Source organism: Phacochoerus africanus, chromosome 10, assembly GCF_016906955.1.
Source record: "Phacochoerus africanus isolate WHEZ1 chromosome 10, ROS_Pafr_v1, whole genome shotgun sequence".
Lineage (NCBI taxonomy): Eukaryota > Metazoa > Chordata > Mammalia > Artiodactyla > Suidae > Phacochoerus > Phacochoerus africanus.
Genome location: NC_062553.1, coordinates 31455834 through 31475352, shown reverse-complemented (window position 1 = coordinate 31475352; position 19519 = coordinate 31455834). Strand labels below are relative to the sequence as shown.

Here is a 19519-nt window from a genome sequence, read left to right as displayed (position 1 = left end):
GAGCTATTGTGCAGTTTGCAGATGTGGCTCAGATTTGGTGTTGCTGTGGCTGTGGCTGTGGCCGACAGCTATAGCTCGGATTAGACCCTTAGCCTGGGAACCTCCATATGCTGAGGGTACAGCACGAGAAAGACCAAAAAATAAATAAATAAATAAATAAAGCAGCAGGATATAAATTTGTTGGAAGCCAGCCTCCATATCTCCCACCCCCTCAAAAGGAAGTTATTGAAAGATAGGAAAGTTTAATTGTGGCTATCTCCTGGGTAGAAGAATTAGGAATAACTTCTTATTTTTCTTAATTTTCCATAAAATTTACTTGAATACTTTCATAGTCCAAGAAAAATTAAGTAAATTTATTTTCTGGTTGCCCTGAGGCATATGGAGCTTCCTGGCCAGGGACCAGATCCGAGCTGAGCTTCAAACTAATCTGCACCTGCAGCAAATGCAGGATCCTTAACCCACAGTGCCCAGCCAGGAATTGAACCCAGCGTCCCAGTGCTCCTAAGTTACTGCCAATCCTGTTGCAACGCTTCGGGAGCTCCAAATTTCATTTTAAAAGGCCAGTCAGAGCAGAGCTGTTCTTTTCAAAACACAATACAAAGTTCCCAAAAACAATCTTTTTGTATAATTTATAACCATTTCCTCTGGGTCCTGTGCTGTGCAAATGAAGGTTGCATGATTTAGACTTGCATTGTCGTGTGTGGCTATTTAATTTTAAAATAAAACGAAAAACTCTGAAATAGTCACATTCCAAGTATTCGGTAGCCACAGTGGCTAGTGAGAGTTTTCCATCATCACAGAAAGTTCTATTCCTAGCAATAGAAGAAAGAACATCGAATCTGGAGTCAGATGGCTTGAAATCAAGTCCTGATATAAAATGATACTCGGAGTTCCCATCGTGGTGCAGCGGAAATTAATTTGACTAGGAACCATGAGGTTGCAGGTTCGATCCCTGGCCTTGCTCAGTGGGTTAAGGATCTGGCATTGCCGTGAGCTGTGGTGTAGGTCGCAGACACGGCTCATATCTGGCATTGCTGTGGCTCTGGTGTAGGCTGGCAGCTGCACCTCTGATTGGACTCCCTAGCCTGGGAATCTCCATATGCCATGGGTACGGCCCTAAAAAAGGACAAAAAGACAAAAAAAAAAAATAAATGATACTTGCTGTGTGAAATGGACAATTTACTCAACCTCTCTGAGTCTATTCCCCCATAGACAAATTGGGGCTAATGATAATATCACTAAGGAGATTAAGAAGATCAAATAAAATGTGACAGTTCTCTGAAAACTATAGTGTGGTTTACCAGCTAGTTTCTGCTTCACAAGTGTCCTGGCCTGAACTTAATTTAGCTCTTTGTGCGGTGATTCCAAATCCATGAATGATTCATACCAAGAATTGTGCTGAGTGACACCATAAAAATCAGACTTACCAGCTATTAGCACAGTTCCTGGTAATGTGGATGCGCCCCTTTTTCCTTGTAAAAAACTTGAGCACATAACTCTGTATCTTCTGTACTATAACATCTCAATTTTTTCTTTAACAATATAAATGCATTGCCCTCTTAATATCCCTAAATGAAAGAGACTGTCTTAAAAGCATAAGCAGAGAAAAGCTTTGTTTCCAAAGAAGTTAATGGGGTAAAATGCTATAACTAAAAGGAAATCAGTCTGAGCGACAGTGCAGGAATTAAGCAAAAGATGTTGCTAACTGCTGCAAGAAGAAAAGGTTTCCACTGACAATGACAGCAGGTTCTCTATGCTTCAGTGCTGCTGGGGTAAGGATTAAGCAGAAGTACTTGCTCATTCTGAACCCCCCCCCCCCATGTCCCAAGTCATTTCTGGTTTTTCCTGCAAAACAACTTGGCCTAGTTTAGACTCTTTTAAAGCTGCTGCACATCCAGAGCCATCTCCATCTTATTTCTCATGTAAACCACCTGATATAGTTAAGCGTGATTTTGTATGGCCTTAATTTAAAAAAAAAAAAAATTTTTTTTTTTTTAAAGTAATCAACTCCTGGCTCAACTCAGTGCAGGTTCCACACTCACCCTCTCCCTCCTGCCTCCCGCAGCTTTCCTCCAACCGTGGATGCCTTTGACATTATGACCGCAGAGGATTCCACCGCAGCCATGAGCAGCGACTCCGCCGCCGGGTCCTCGGCCAAGGTGCCCGAGGGCGTGGCGGGCGCGCCCAACGAGGCTGCGCTGCTGGCGCTGATGGAGCGCACTGGCTACAGCATGGTGCAGGAGAACGGGCAGCGCAAGTACGGGGGCCCACCGCCCGGCTGGGATGGCCCGCACCCACAGCGTGGCTGCGAGGTCTTCGTGGGCAAGATCCCGCGCGATGTGTACGAGGACGAGCTGGTGCCCGTGTTCGAGACGGTGGGTCGCATCTACGAGCTCCGCCTCATGATGGACTTCGATGGCAAGAACCGCGGCTACGCCTTCGTCATGTACTGCCACAAGAACGAGGCCAAGCGCGCCGTGCGCGAGCTCAACAACTACGAGATCCGGCCGGGCCGCCTGCTGGGCGTGTGCTGCAGCGTTGACAACTGCCGCCTCTTCATCGGTGGCATCCCCAAGATGAAGAAGCGCGAGGAGATCCTGGAAGAGATCGCCAAGGTCACGGAGGGCGTGCTCGACGTGATCGTCTACGCCAGCGCGGCCGACAAGATGAAGAACCGCGGCTTCGCCTTCGTGGAGTACGAGAGCCACCGCGCCGCTGCGATGGCGCGCCGCAAGCTCATGCCCGGCCGCATCCAGCTGTGGGGCCACCAGATCGCCGTGGACTGGGCCGAGCCCGAGATAGACGTGGACGAGGACGTGATGGAGACCGTGAAGATCCTCTACGTGCGGAACCTCATGATCGAGACCACCGAGGACACCATCAAGAAGAGCTTCGGCCAGTTCAATCCCGGCTGCGTGGAGCGCGTCAAGAAGATCCGCGACTACGCCTTCGTACACTTTGCCAGCCGCGAGGACGCCGTGCACGCCATGAACAACCTCAACGGCACTGAGCTGGAGGGCTCGTGCCTCGAGGTGACGCTGGCCAAGCCGGTGGACAAGGAGCAGTACTCCCGCTACCAGAAGGCGGCCAAGGGCGGCGGCGCAGCCGAGGCGGCGGTAGTGCAGCAGCCCAGCTACGTGTACTCCTGCGACCCCTACACGCTGGCCTACTACGGCTACCCCTACAACGCGCTTATCGGGCCCAACAGGGACTACTTCGTGAAAGGTTAGTGGCGGCTCCTTGCCTGGGTGGGCTGGGGACCCGCGTCTACCAGGAGGGCGGCGTCAGGGTGGCTGTAATTTACTGCGCTGGTGGACAGCGATGCTTCGACCCACCCTCACGTGGGTGTCGGTTCTAGATTCTGTTCTTTGTTGGTAGTTAAGGCACTCACTTCGCCAGCATCGCGAGAAGTGCAGATCTTTCCTATGTATGGGGTGAATGGTAAAATTATGAGCGCATGCAAGCTCTTCTTGGGTTCTGCCTTTAAAAGGCCTACCCAATTTCAGGCTAATCTGCAGGTGTCTGGGTTCTTAGGTTAAAACCTACTTGCAAAATTAAGTCTTTAGAATGTTGAGGACTAGGCCGCACAGTGTTGTTTTTTTGTGTGTGAGGGGGGTGGTGGTTGTTTTTAATCACTGGCTAGACAGACTGTAATGAAACCAGGCATTACACTGGGAAACAAAATTCTTAGATTCTGTGTCCTGCTCTCAGATTAGCCAGCTCTGACTTTAGTCAGCCCCATTAACCCCCCCAGGCCTGTTTTCTCACACACAAAATGAGGAAGGGGAACTAGCAGTTCCCCTTCCACATTTAACTTTTTTAGTCTATGAACGTTTTTATTTGTTGAAGTTGCAGTCACAATCCTAGGAACTCACCCTTCAAAGCCACCTCTTGGGTTAAGCAGACATCCTAGGATGCATCTAGGCTGGATCGGAATGTCTAAAGCATCTTCTCAGCTCACTGAAGAGCCGAGGTGTAGCCACCTGCAACTTAGACCTGGGCAAACATTGAAGTGCCAAGAACCTTGACTTAAAGTCTGCCACCTGTACTGTCGATGTTGGTAGCTCATCACTTTTTGTGTTGTTATTATAAGCAGGCAGCATAAGAGGCCGGGGTCGAGGTGCAGCTGGCAACAGAGCCCCAGGGCCCAGGGGTTCCTACCTTGGGGGATATTCTGCTGGCCGTGGTATATATAGCCGGTATCATGAAGGAAAAGGAAAACAACAAGAAAAAGGATATGAACTTGTACCTAATTTGGAAATCTCGGCCGTCAATCCAGTTGCCATTAAACCTGGTACAGGTCAGTATAAACCAGAGTGAGAATGCACCTATTCAGCCCAAACCCCAGCCCTCTCTTGGGAGCGACTCCAACTTCCTCAGGTACTTTCATCTGCACATGGGTTCCTCTTCTCACAGGCAGCTGGAGGTGAGGCAAGGAATGTGGCCTCCTGAGCCTTCTTATCTAGACAGCAGGCGGACAGTGTAGTTTGGGCCACCTTCAAGTCAAACTTGAAGGTAGTAGGTTTTTCAAATGGGTGTCACCAGTTTGTTAGGCTTTTTCTCAATTAGGCAGATTCTCAACTAGGCAATTTCAGAGGGAGGGGGCAGGGCTAGAAGAACAGGAGGCTCTTCTGTGTCTTATACCAGCTGAAAACTTTCTTTCCTTCCTCAAGCCTATCTCTCCTCCAGTCATCAGAAGCCAGAGGGTGCAGGTCATGGCCCATTCTGGGAGTTGCTGGAAAGGGTAGAAAATTCTTCAGGAGCCAGTAACACTCCTGTCCGCTGTTATGGTCTTAACAAACCAGAATGCCTGGGAGCAGGGCAACAGTGAAAATTTTTATAGCTAATTTCCAGCCCCCATTTCTGCCTCTTGCTGGGTCAGTAGATTGGGGGTAGGAACATGCAAGTAATTCAAGCCAGGGACCTTGAACTTTGCTTTCACCCTCCAGGCCCCACAAACCAGTTTTCCAACCTTGTTCGTGCTCATTGGTCACCTCATGTGAGACAGGTCTTTCTGATCCTGACCTGCAAGGAGCTTTATTTAACTCCGCAGTGTGAGCGTGGCACAAACTCCCTGCACACACCGCTCAAGCACCCAGACACACGGGAAGTTCAGTCAGGATCCTCCTCCAGACCTTGTCCTGGTCTCGTGGAGGCGAGGTTGAAGAGCTCTTTGAGAGAATGCTCACTTTCTTTGCAGCTCAGCCGCTCTTTCTTTCTGCCGGTCAAGGACTGTGCTCTCCCTCCCCCGGCTGAGCAGACCCAAGGGAGCTGTGCCTGTGGGACATAGGTTGGCACTGGCTATTGTGGAGCTTTCAAAGCGTTTTCCCAGTAGAGCTTCCTTTTGAAGTAACCCAGTGTTTTGTTTTGTTTTGTTTTGTTTTTCTTCTTTTTCTTTGTAGGGCTATACCTGTGACATGTGAAAGTTTCCAAGTTAGGGGTCCATTCGGATTGCTGCCAGCCTGCACCACAGCCACAGCAATGCAGGATCTGAGCTGAGTCTGTGACTTACACCACAGCTCACAGCAATGCCGGTTCCTTAACCCACTGAGTGAGGCCAGGGGTCAAACCCTTATCCTCATGGATACTAGTCGGGTTCATTACCTCTGAGCCATTACCGGAACTCCCATTTTTTTTTTTTTTTTCTTTTTAATGCCTCTGAAAAAGTTCTGCAGTTTGTGCAGTGAAGTGACTCCTTAGACTGGATTTCCCTAAACATGCCATTGGTGCTCTAAGCAGTGTAAGACGGATCCCGTTTCCCACTGCAGTTCCAAAATCAGAGCCTGGAAACAGGAGTTGTTGCTTCTGTTTGTTGGGGAAGGGGTAGAGGAAAGAACTCTTAAACAGTCTTTGGGCATATAGTTACCTCCTGGGGCAGGAGATAGAAATCCCTGTGGCTAATAGCCAGAACAACCCAGAGTTGCTTAGTACAACCCCAGTGTAGCTCAAACTTACAACACTTTCTGGGGCCCATCCTCCTGGGTGCTATTTCTGATTCATCCAGAAAGTTAGAACCCAGTCTTTTAGGAAGAGCACCAGGGCACTCGTGAAGTATCTGGGCATAAGACCCTATAGTTGGAAAGGCAGGTAAAAGACTTGGTTAAGATTTTAGGTATATTTTATTAAATGTGCATATCATTGTTTAGCCTCTCAGTCATTTCTCTGTACCTTTTTTTTTCTTTGGTCTTTTGTCTGTTGTCCTTTTAGGGCCACACCAGTGGCATATGGAGGTTCCCAGGCTAGGGGTTGAATTGGAGCTGTAGCTGCAGGCCTACACCAGAGCCACAGCAAGGCCAGATCCAAGCCACATCTGCGACCTACATCACAGCTCATGGCAACACCGGATCCTTAACCCACTGAGCGAGGCCAGGGATCGAACCCGCAACCTCATGGTTCCTACTCAGATTCATTTCTGCTGCGCCACAACGGGAACTCCTCTCTTTACCTTATATGAAGTCAGCTTTTATTCAATGACATTACCTACAATTGGGGAAAAAAAAAACTAAGTAGGATACTTTGTATATACATTTTGATGTTCTTGCTCATTTTTTCAACACATACACACTCCACACACATACCACACACTCACACAAACCACCCAATCAGGGCTGCCATTTTTCCCTTTATCATACACTGACATTCGATAACTGCTGTTTGACTCTCTGAAGTGAGTCCTTCAGACTTTACTCACAAAACCACGTCTTTGAATTGGCAAGTTCTACCAAAAAAAGCAGTCACTCTATCGCCTTACTATTAGGAGTGAACATTAGAAAATTAGAGCATTTTCCATTTCTTATTATGTGTTTCTCCTTGGGTCAGTCCTTTTGAAATCTGAAATCCAAGGTGGGGAGGATGTACACAGACCTCTGAGTTCTCCGAATGAAGCCTCAGCAGCACCTGCTTCTTAAACGCAGTGACAGTGCAAAGGGCAGCAGGTCTGGTAACGGTGAGGGGAGGGATGAGGACCAGACAGGCTCCTTGTCCCACTCTTGGGCCTCAAGCTTCTTATCCTGAGCTTGTTTTCTCAGAATTGAAAGGCCCTTTCCCGCTCTTTAAGAGTAAGAATCAAAATGTGATTTTCAGTCAGAAGCGGGAGGAAATGTTTGGCGCAGAAACCCAGCTCTAGACTTGGCGTTCCCTGCTGATGGATGGGGAGCCCCAACATCCCCACGCCGTCCTTTGGAAAGGCAAGCAGGGGGAGGACCCGCCACCTCCCCTCTCTTCCTCTAGGGTGGCACCTAGTTACCTACATTAGAGGGTTCGTTAGCAGGGAGAGCCCCTGGCTGCTGAACTTGGTTCTTGAAGATGATGAGAAAGTGATGCCCCTCCCTCCGTGACGGAGGGTGGCTGACTATATTTGCCTGTCGCTTCTCTTGCAGTGGCCATCCCTGCCATTGGGGCCCAGTATTCCATGTTTCAGGCGGCTCCGGCTCCTAAAATGATTGAAGATGGCAAAATCCACCCCATGGAGCACATGATCAGCCCCATCGCTGTGCAGCCAGACCCGGCCAGCGCTGCTGCCGCGGCCGCTGCCGCCGCCGCCGTCATCCCCGCCGTGTCCACGCCGCCACCTTTCCAGGTAAGGGTCGTCCTGCTGCCGTCGCTGTCTTTTGCGTGAGGCCTCATTTATCATGGGTGTGTCTCGTTCTGCAGGCGAATGCACTGTGTGCCTCGCTCTCTGTTAGAACGAGGGGACTGGGTGACAGAAGATGTTTTTAAGACAAATTGTGACAAGACAGAAAATGTTTAAATAATCATTGTGCTATCCTAATATTGTCCCTGTAATAAAATGGGAAGTAGTATGCCAAAATGACGTGTCATGCCTCACAGTGTCATAATACTAGACTTACTCTTTTTATGACACTGGATACTTTTTAATCATGTTCTTCTGGATACTTTTTAATCATGTTCTTCTGGTTAAAGAGCAGACACGCCAAGCCCAGGGAGGTAGTTTACATTTTTCCATTGCACTTTAATCCGATGAGGTTTTTAAAGTTCTGCCTCTCCTTCCTCCCTCCCTCCCTTCCTCTCTATGTGTATGAATACATCCATAGGTATACATGTTTACGTGTGCATGTGCGCACCTGTGGAGAGAAATGTCTGGAGAGATAAAGATGATATGAAACTTGACAAAATCTGTCTTTTGTCCTCTCTTCCTACCACATCCAGCTATTCCTCCCAATCCAGTTCCTAGCATTCCCGCCTCCTTACCCACCTCTACTCAGAGCGTTCTCTCTGTGGTTTCTTCTCTAGCATCTGCCCCCATCCACCCTGCCTTGAAGGCATCTCTGCTATCCTTCTCTTTCTTTACAGTATTACTTGGCATTTAACTGCCAGAGTGTTCTGTTTCCCCAGTGAAAACGAAGCTCTTCCGGAGCAAGAGCTACGCCTTCCATTCCTTCGTGTCTGCAGTGTGTAGCACACAGAGAATACCTAGAAATGATAGGTCATTCATCCAGACAGAAAAACCGTCTCTTGTTGAAGCTGTCCTTTGGGAGGCAGGAACTCTCAAATAACTGATCTATCAACAAGCATCAGTTCTCAGGGGGTGTCTCTTACGTGAATGGATAAGAGACTTTTTTTTCACTCTAGTTAGAATTGCAACGAATGCCTATGTAGTTGAGTTGGATAAAATGTGTACAGATGTTTCATATAGTACAGGATAAATAGAGACATCAAAATTTCTTATATACAGCTAAAATTGGGAATTGGGATGGAAAGATTTAGAATATAATTTATTTTTATTTTTTTATTTTTTATTTTTTTTTGTCTTTTGTTGTTGTTATTATTGTTGTTGCTATTTCTTGCGCTGCTCCCTCGGCATATGGAGGTTCCCAGGCCAGGGGTCGAATCGGAGCTGTAGCCACCGGCCTACGCCAGAGCCACAGCAATGCGGGATCCGAGCCGTGTCTGCAACGTACACCACAGCTCACGGCAACGCCGGATCGTTAACCCACTGAGCAAGGGCAGGGACCGAACCCGCAACCTCATGGTTCCTAGTCGGATTCGTTAACCACTGCGCCACGACGGGAACTCCCCCATAATTTATTTTTAAAGATGCAAGATAGGACTTTGTGCAGTGTGGTTTTTTTGGGGTTTTTTTTTTTGTATTTTTGTCATTTATTGGGCCACTCCCGTGGCATATGGAGGTTCCCAGGCTAGGGGTCGAATCGGAGCTGTAGCCACTGGCCTACGCCAGAGCCACAGCAACTTGGGATCCGAGCCGTGTCTGCAACGTACACCACAGCTCACGGCAACGCCAGATTGTTAACCCACTGAGCAAGGGCAGGGACCGAACCCGCAACCTCATGGTTCCTAGTCGGATTCGTTAACCACTGCGCCACGATGGGAACTCCATGCAGTGTATTTTTATAAATGCCTTTCAAAATATTTGTCTTTGGGAGTGCTTCTTTTACTGTCACCAAATTGATGCTATTGAAATGTTTAAATAGTTTTAATTTTAATTTTTTTTGAATTTTTATTTTTATTTTTTACAGAATAAAATACCGATATTTAAACACAGTTACATTCACACAGATTATTATATCATGGATCTTAAGAAACAGATTAAGTGACTCCCTCTGGAGAGGTGGAATGGAAAATATGCTGAGACAAATAGGAAATTTATTCTATACTTTATCCCATTTTGTATGGCTTTCATCTTTACTATTTAGTATTATCTATTACATTTCAATTTTTCTTTAAAAATTAGCATTATATTATAATTGTGTATATTACACAACTAAAATTTATAAAGAAGAAAGCCTTATATACCATTAAATATTTTATAGAGCATAATAAAAAGAATAACTTAACTGGTAAGAATAACAAAAATAATACACCCTCTGAAAATAAATAAAATATAAAATGCATAAATTGGTTAAAAAACAGTGTAACTATATAAATATGTCCTCGCAATTTGTTACATCTTATTGATTCTTCAATATAGGCTTACACCATTCTAGGTGATGTGATAAACAAGACATTATAGACCTTACATTGTATGGTCTATACATGGAGAGAAATGGTTGTTAATAATACAATTGTAGAACTGTATTATTTAATTGTACAGTTGCATTATTTAATTATAATTATCATAAATTCTTTGATGGAGAGGAAATCCGAATCAGACCTAAGAAGACTTCAGCATTCCAAGAATGATGTGAAATGACCCCCTTCATGGTGGATTATGCACTTATTTACTATGAGATATGTTTCTTCTCCAGAGATTCCTTGTTTGTGTATCCATTGTAGATTTTTGGTTTGCAGTTATTCTGAAGTTTTGATATGAGTCTATACATATATGAGATTGTTTTAAGTTGTTGTTCTCTTAATTGCAAGTTTATCTCCAGTGTCCTGCATTTGTACCCACCTTTTCTCATGATTTCTGATTTTGGTGGTGTAATTGTGCGTGGATGATTTTGTATCTTTACTGTATATATACCTTTATTGTGAGCCTTGTCATTTGCGTTATTTTTGTTTCTGATTGCGGCCTTTTCCTTTCTGCTTAGACAAGTTCCTTTAGTATTTGTTGTAAGACTGTTTTAGTGTTGCTGAATTGTCTCAACTTTTGCTTATCTGTGAAGGTTTTGATTTCTCCTTCAAATCTGAATGAGAGCCTTGCTGGGTAGAGTAATCTTGGTTGGAGGTTTTTTCCTTTCATCACATTAAGTATATCATGCCACTCCCTTCTGGCCTGCAGAGTTTCTGCTGAAAAATCTGCCAATAACCTTATTGGGGTTCTCTTGTATGTTACTTGTTTCTTTTCCCTAGCTGCTTTCAAGATTTTCTCTTTGTCTTTTTTTTTTTTTTAATTTTTTTTATTTTCCCACTGTACAGCAAGGGAGTCAGGTTATCCTTACATGTATACATTACAATTACATTTTTCCCCCATCTCTTTGTCTTTAATTTTGGTTAGTTTGATTAATATGTGTCTTGGGGTGTTCCTCCTTGGGTTTATTTTATATGGTACTCGTTGTGCTTCCTGGATTTGAGTGAGTGGTTCCTTTCCTTTGTTAGGCAAGTTTTCGGCTGTTATCTCTTGGAATATTTTTTCTGTCCCCCTTTCTCTCTCTTCTCCTTCTGGCAGCCCTATAATACAGATATTGGTGCATTTAACGTTCTCCCAGAGTTCTCTGAGACTCTCTTCATTTGTTTTCAATCTGTTTTCTCTTTTCTGTTCCCCATCTGTAATTTCCACTAATCTGTCCTCCACCTCGCTTATTCATTCTTCTGCCTCCTGTGTTCTGCTGTTGGCTTCTTCTAGTGAATTTTTTATTTCAGTTATTGTATTTTGCATCTCCTTGTTTTAAATCTTGTATCTCTTTGGTCAGTGTTTCCTGTAAGTTATCCATCTTTGCCTCCAGTTTATTTCCAATGTCTTGCATCATCTTCAGCATCAACAGTCTAAAGTCTTTCTCCTGGATGCTGAGAATCTCCTCATTGCTTAGCTGATTTTCTGGGGTTTTTCCTTTCTCCCTCATCTGAGTTATAGTTCTCTGTCTTTTCATTTTTATAGGTTTTTGGTGTGGTGACCTTTTTACAGATAATAGAATTGTAGCCTCTCTTACTCTGGTGTCAGCCCCCCTTGTGGCTAAAGTCAGTATGGGGGCTTGCTGTAGGCTTCCTGATGCCTGCCCACTGGTAGGTGGAGCCGACTCTAATCCCTCTGGTGGGTGGGGCTTAGTCTCAGGATGGGATTAGAGGCATCTGCCTGAGGGGTCTTTAGGCAGCCTGTTTACTGAGGGGCGGGGCTGTGATCCCACCTGGGTTGTTGTTTGCCCTGGGGCTTCTCAGTGCTGACTGGCAGTTGGGGCCAGATTTTCCCAAAATGGCCCCCTCCAGAGAAAGGCATGGCTGCTGAATATTCCCAAGAGCTTTGCTTCCAATGTCCTTTCCCCACAGCAAGCCACATTCACCCCTGTTTTCCCAGGATGACCTCCAAGAACTGCAGTCAGGTTTGACCCAGATTCCAATGGAGACCTCGCTCTTCCCTGGGACCCAGTGCACATGAAATTCTGTGTGTGCCTTTTAAGAATGGGGTCTCCGTTTCCCCCAGTCCTGTGGAACTCCAGTGCACAAGCCCCACTGGCCTTCAATGCCAGGTGCTCCGGGGCTCTTTCTCCCAGTGCCAGATCCCCACACATGAGGGTTTGATGTGGGGCTTAGAACTCTCAGTCTTGCATGTGAGTCTCTGTGAATCAGTTAGTTTTCAGTCTGTGGAGCTTCCCACCTGGGAGGTATGGGGTTGTTTATATTGTGAAATTGCCCATCCTACCTCTTGATGTGGCCTCCTCTTTTTCTTCTGGAGTAGGGTATCTTTTTTAAGGTTTCCGGTCCATTTGGGTGGAGATTGCTCAGTCTTTAGTTGTGAATTTTGTTGTTTTTAGGGGAGAAGTTGAGCTCCAGTCCTTCTTTTCTGCCATCTTAATCCTCTCTCTAAATATAGAAATCAAAATTTCTTATATAAAGCTAAAATTGGGAGTTGAGATGGAAAGGTTTAGAATATAATTTATTTTTAAAGACGCAAGATAGGATTTTGTGCAGTGTATTTTTATAAATGCCTTTCAAAATATTTGTCTTTGGGAGTGCTTCTTTTGCTGCCACCAAATTGATGCTACTGAAATGTTTAAATAGTTTTAATTTTTTTTTTTTTTTTAGGGGCGCACCTGCAGCTTATGAAGGTTCCCAGGCTAGGGGTCCAATCGGAGCTATAGCTGCCGCCATACGCCACAGCCACAGCCACACCAACACAGGATCCGAAGGGCATCTGCGACCCACACCAGAGCTCACTACAATGCCGGATCCTTAACTCACTGAGCCATGATGGGAACTCCAAGGGTTTTAATTTTTAAAAGTGGAAGAAAAAGGTGTTTTATAAAACAGAGATTCTTAGAGTTTCCATTGTGCCACAGTGGCTCGGGTTGCTGTGGCACAGGTTCGATCCCTGGCCTAGCACAGTGGGTTAAGGATCCAGCGTTGGATTTCCATTCCTGGCTGGGGAACTTCCAAATGCTGTGTGTGCAACCAAAAACACCCAGAGATTCCTAGACTCAAAGCCCAGAAGATTCCACTTCAGTAGGACTCCATATTTTGTCCCAGCTCCTCGTGGTGCTGAAATAGCCAGGCTTGTGAACCCCTGGAGTGGCCCGCTCTGTGCCGTAGTCTTGACTGCACTGTTCAGAAAAGGTCAGACCATTTAACCTTTTTTTTGACCCTCAATCTATCATCAGATTAACTCCAAAAGCCAAAAAAAGGAGAGGGGGATAGGTTGGAAAGGACTCATACTGTAGTTTTACCTATGAATGTATTCAATAACCTACAACCATTACTTTGTAGAATTCTGCTAGTATAAGATGCAGTCTGCTAATAACTTCTGATTCCTCTTTACCAGGAAGCTTGTGAACTTTGTCTCTGCTGCATAGTCTCAGTTCTGGTCAGGCCCTGATGCCACGCCTTTGTGTATTACCAGCGGTTTGTGGGCTTGTTCTGCGTGCTATCATAATCAGTTGATTCCTATGGAGATTGTTGACGCCTCCAATATATTCTGCAGAATGCCTGCGCCTCCTCACTTTGTAACCTGGGAATGGCTTCTTGGAGCATGTGTGGCCCTGCTGCTATCCCTCAGATCTAGGACTCTCTGTCCTGCCTCAAGTTCTTTGACCCAGGTTCTCTGACCTGGGTTCAGTCCTCCACCTCCTCTGTGTTCTCTGCCAGGCTGCAGCAGAGGAGGGAGCATCTTAAGCTCTATGGATTGGTGAGTGGAACACCTTTCTGGGTGGAGCAACACTGGAAATCAGTTCCCAGCGTGGCTTGCAGAACCTGCCCATGGGACACCATCCATCTTACTCCTCTGTTTTGCAGGGGCTCAGGGATGCTCCTGTTGAGCCATTTTGTATCTGAAATTTCATATAGTCCTTGGAATCAATTTTTTAAAGTTTGCAGGTATAGACAAGCACTTTTTCACATTGATTTCTCAGTGTTCTCAATCTTCACAACAAGTCAGTTGTATAAGGAGAGCAAGGCTCACCGTTGCTTTTTGAGAGGAGGGGAAACTGAGGTCTTTTCCTCTCCCCTCCCCCACTCCCCATGCTCAGCCCAACCCCATGGCACCCACCTGAGCCCAAGGGTTGGGCTGCATTGTAGCACGTGGAAAGGTTTCTCTCAGGTATCACCTTCCCTTCGACTCTTTCCCTTTGTGCATTTGTTTTTTGTTTTTGTTTTTTCTTTTTAGGGCTGCACCTGGGGCATAAGGAAGTTCCCAGGCTCGGGGTCAGATTGGAGCTACAGCTGCTGGCCTATGCCACAGCCACACAGAATCTGAGCCGCATCTGTGACCTACACCACAGTTCATGGCAGTGCCAGATCCTTAACCCACTGAGTGAGGCCAGGGATCAAACCCACATCCACATGGATCCTAGTCGTGTTCGTTAACCACTGAGCCACGATGGGAACTCCCTGTGCAGTTGTTATTAAAGAGATGTCCACGCATTTGGAAAAGATGGCTTGTGTCTTGCTGTGAACCAGTCTCCCCAGTTCCGAGGTTTCTTTCCCTGTTTGTAAAGCGTTGCTGATGAGATACTCATCACGGCTGCCTTGTGGGAGGCAGGAGAATGCAAGGCTAAGAGTTTCACATTCCATTTCCTAAAAGCTGTGTCACCTTGTACAAGTCATTTAAAACATCTGAACTTCTCCATGTAATCATAGTACCAGCTTCACTGGTGGTAGCGATGGTGATTCATATACAAATAAGGCGCTTAGAATAGTCCCTAGCAGACTGTAATCTGTTATTGTTATCATTTGGTATAATTATTATTTTGGTTACAGTTGAAAAAAAAGGCTCAGATTATGAAGTTCCTTTGAACATAATTTTGTGACTGATTTGCAGATTTTGTAAAGGAAGGATAAGTAACTCCAGTGTTAAAAATACAGGAAGAAATAATTTAGAGCCAAACCTGCAGCATATGGAAGTTCCCGGCTAGGGTTTGATCAGAGCTGCAGCCACCAGCCTACACCAACGCAGGATCCGAGCCATATCTGCAGCCTATACCGCATCTCACGGCAACGCCAGATCCTTAACCCACTGAGCAGGTCCAGGGAGTGAGCCCGTATCCGCATGGATGCTGGTCCGGTTCATTACGGCTAAGCCACAGTGGGAGCTCCAGAAATACTTTTTTAAAATCTATAGTTCCCCATTTCATATAAGCTGATGTTTATTTTGAAGACAGAGAGACCATAGCAGCACATACTGCGGGGTATTCCGTGGAACATGAGGTGCTCCAGATGTTTTGTTAAATGTCTGTTTCATTTTTACCAAAAATCTCGCTTTCCATAAAGCAGCTCACAGAAACACTTTGGGAAATCCTGAACCACAGCTTTCCCTGTCCACGCCTGTTCGTTCTGAAAACATAGTGTGTTACCCTTTCAAGTGGGGGGAAGGAAGCCGCAAGGTCTTTGGCAGGTAGCTGAGCTTCGGCAGCCTTTTGTCTAGTGCTCAGGTGGGCGATGGCAGAGACAATCGCATTTGCAGGGAATTGTGTATGGTCCTAGCTCTTTAAGTCACAGCTTAAGAAACTGGCCCTCTGGAGATCTGTGTACTTTGTCCCATAAAGATGTGACAGACGCTGCTCCTCTCCATTCTTGAAACATCTTGTTCCTTCAGTTAAGTGTGAGTTGAGGCAGCTGGTGTGTGTTTTAGGAAAAACACTTATTCTTCATTACAGTGAGATCAGCTGAATGAAGGGTCCACGGCAACTCCCCTCTCTAGCTGGCTCTGGAGCATAGGCTCATTGAGTGGGATGGTGGGCAGCGGACTCCAGTGTATTTAAACTCTGCCTGAGCATCCCAGTTGTCGCTTTCGCCAGCTGAGTTGGAATGAGCCTTGAGGACGCAGCTCCACCTGACTTGAGCGGCTCACATAGTTGTCTGTGTACCCCTCTGCCTCCCCACCCTGAGAATGGAAACCTTTCTCTGTCCTCTCCTCCCGACCCCTGGGAATGAATGGATGGCACTCAATGAATGGACAGGTACCCACACGTGATCAGTAAGGAGTCTCAGAGTTCCCCTCATGGCACAGTGGTTAATGAATCCGACTAGGAACCATGAGGTTGCGGGTTCGGTCCCTGGCCTCACTCAGTGGGTTAAGGATTCGGCATTGCCGGGAACTGTGGTGTGGGTCGCAGACGCAGATTCTGCGTTGCTGTGGCTCTGGCGTAGGCCGGTGGCTACAGCTCCGATTGGACCCCTAGCGTGGGAACCTCCATATGCCGCGGGAGCGGCCCCAGAAAAGACTAAAAAAAAAAAATGAGTCTCTCTCTCTCTCTCTCTCCTTCATCAGGGCCGCCCCATAACTCCAGTGTACACGGTGGCTCCAAACGTTCAGAGAATTCCCACTGCCGGGATCTACGGGGCCAGTTACGTGCCATTTGCTGCTCCCGCCACAGCCACAATCGCCACACTACAGAAGAACGCGGCGGCCACGGCCGCCGTCTACGGCGGATACGCAGGCTACATACCTCAGGCCTTCCCTGCTGCCGCCATCCAGGTCCCCATCCACGACGTCTACCAGACCTACTGAGACCCGCCGGGACCCGCCCCGCCGCCGCCGCCGCCGCCGCCGCTGAAGGAACTTTCCTATTTATGAAGAAAGAACGTGCAGGGTTAGCGCACGCGAAACCTGAACGTGAAGAATGTTATCAGCTACCCTACTGGAATATTTTATATACATGAAGTTTTCACTAGTTTTTTAAGACTGTTTTCAATTTAGCAGGAGGCCTGTGCTCATACATTTCCGAGAGACTTAACAATGGTTTGTGCCTTAAACACCCTCTCTTAAGAAGTTTGTATGCTGTAGTACATTTGTATCGGGGTTTTTGTTTTTGTATTTTTAAGGATATATTTTCAGTATGAAGGTTATTTTCTTAACTTCTGCACTCCAGAGATTTCTATTTTGTAGTACCTTCAGTAATAAGTATATCAACTATATATTAAAAAGCACACGAGCAGCTAGGGAACTATTTTGAAAAAAATATATAGTCGATATTTAAAGATACAGACAGTAGTGCTTTAAAAATACTACATAAAACATTATTTTAAAAGTTATACTGGAAAGTGCAATTTTAAAATGAGTGAAACCTCTATTTCTGCTGGAATTAAGGGTTGACGGGTGTTACCATGTGTTACCCATGGCGGTTCTGATTTTTTTTTTTTTTAAAGCAATTAAACACTCGATCTCTCCTTAAGCCAACATTGAAAAGACTTGTCACACTTCTGAGTCCAAACACTGGAAAGCTCTCACCTGCCACCATCACCCTGGGCCCCATTCGTTTTCCATGTGCCTTGGCTCTTAGATAGGGTCCCCCCCCCATCTCCTGCTTCCCCCCCCCCCCCCCCCGCCCCCCCCAGTCCTCCCCAACCTCTGTATTTGGCAAGTCTAGGACAAATGAATTTCTCTGACAGAGAAAACATTGATGGCTTTTATACTTCTTGGGGTTTTGTTGGGGTGTTTTGTTGTGGGGAATTTTTTTTTTTTGTCTGTTTATTTTGTTTGGTTTTTTTGGTTTGGTTTAGTTGGGGAGATATTTTTGATAGAGTACATGTAAGCACAAGCTTTTCATAGTCTGCATAAGACATCTTTGCATAGCTATTTAATTGTCCGGTATACAATTTTCATTCCTTTCCTAATGCTTTTATTATATTTGTTTTGAAGTATGAGTTTGTAGAGACAGAGAACGTTGTTATAGGCAAGACCCCAAAAAGACTCTTGTTGGCAGAAAGCTGTGCTTCTAGTTGCCTTGTCGTGTTTCATGCAAAATGTCTGTGGTTGTCAAGGGCGTTGGAAATATGTTTATTGAACAGGGCTCCCCTCCGTTGCCGTGCACGTGGTAGGGGAACTGAATTGGGGTGTGCACAGCCAGGAGGAAGAGAAGAGGCCTGCAGGAGTTAAGAGAAAATTTGTAAATATCTCTTAATGCTAGTTTTTTAGTTGTTTTATGTTGCAGAATTGCAAAAACAAAAACAAAACCATTTTATTTCAATGTTATTGGAAAGTTTTTTTATTAGGAAGTAAATGTATTGTCACAGTGTTGTTGTGTGCCTGTTGAAAGACTTGTGTTTAGCAGAGTGAATGTAAAATACAGTAAAATGTTAAGATTGTCATCCACTTTATGAAATATACCACTTGGGTTTTTGTTTTTTTGGTTTTTTTTTTGTTTTTTTTTTTTTAAGGTTTTTATCAAGGAAGTGAGGTGTGCAATAGGTGGCAAGGACACGGTGGTGTTTTGATGTCATACTAGAGATTCCATCACATCTTTCCACTCACTGAATTTTTGCTGATGGCTGGATTCTTATTGTGGATTAATAATAGGATCCTGCCCTTAGCAGGTGTTTTAGTTTTGTTTTACATTTTAAATTAAGAGATTCCCACATGCCCTCTTTCCCCTCATCTTAGGGTGGGATGAATTTTTTTATATATAAGCAATATTTATTTAACTAGTCTATAAAATTATTGAGTGCCTGTAAAGGCCTTTAAACATTCCTAACGTTCCTCTCCATCGTTCTTAAATGACATAAAGTAATTGTGCAATGTTCCCAATAGTGAACCCCACAAGCTGCATCCAAACTCCAGCCTGCTGTAAATGAATAATCCGACACAATGCAATTAGGATGAGATCCCCATTCCTTGACTTTGTGTGAAAGAAGGGCTCTCCAGTGAAGGATTTATTATCACAGAGTTTCACTGGATGAGACTCTGACCCAGGGGTCTTACTGTATTTTACATGTGCCTGTCAATTATTTGCAAAAAAAGAAAAAAAAAAAAACATGGTGTCTTAACATGCTAACTACCAAACTACCTTAAAAACAAATATTGGTGACATAGCCAATTAAGTATCAATGAGCCTCCTACCTATGGTCTGTCTGTCCTTGTTGTTTCAAAACTATTTCATATAAATACACTACTGAGGTAAGTTTATAACTTGAAATGTGAACTTTTTTTTTAGGGTTAAGAACAAACTATAAATGTAAAAAAAAAAAAGCTTTCAAGTTCTCTGTTTTCAAACGTGCTAGCAATTTAGTTATCTTTAGTTGCTTTGTATTTGAAAAGCTTTAAAGTTTATTTGGATCTTGCTTCATTTACAGTACATTCTTAGGATGTGTGTAGTAAATAAAGCTTTCTTTAAAGCAATTTCAAGACCTTATTTTAAATTGTGTCTTCTTTATACACATTTTTTTCCCTAACAAAATTAGAAAAACCCTTACAGCATAGAAGGAATCAACTAATTCATTATTTTCAGCTGGAGAAAGTCATATCTTGGATTTGGAATTACTAGTGAAGATGAGGTACACAATAAAAATTGGGAATTATCAATGTCCTTTAACTCTTTTTTTTTTTTTCAGGGCCACACCCATGGCACATGGAAGTTCCCAGGCTAGGGGTCAAATCGGAGCTACAGCTGCCAGCCTACACCACAGCCACAGCTCACGGCAACACCAGATCCTAATCCCACTGAACGAGGCCAGG

General features: G+C 45.0%; 1 protein-coding gene across 6 annotated transcripts in view; it reads left to right on the top strand.

Moving 5' to 3' along the window:
* RBM47 (RNA binding motif protein 47) overlaps positions 1-19191 on the top strand; it is a 184254-nt gene extending 165063 nt beyond the window's left edge. For 3 of the 6 annotated variants that reach the window (XM_047797998.1, XM_047797993.1, XM_047797995.1), the window contains 4 exons: positions 2066-3225; positions 4094-4300; positions 7380-7579; positions 16337-19191. In XM_047797998.1, the coding sequence (XP_047653954.1) occupies positions 2097-3225; positions 4094-4300; positions 7380-7579; positions 16337-16576 (1776 nt within the window). In that variant the 5' untranslated portion in view covers positions 2066-2096 and the 3' untranslated portion in view covers positions 16577-19191. The remainder of the gene's footprint in view (positions 1-2065; positions 3226-4093; positions 4301-7379; positions 7580-16336) is intronic. The other 3 variants (XM_047797996.1, XM_047797997.1, XM_047797994.1) reach the window with 2 other exon arrangements.
* Positions 19192-19519: the final 328 nt, after the last annotated feature.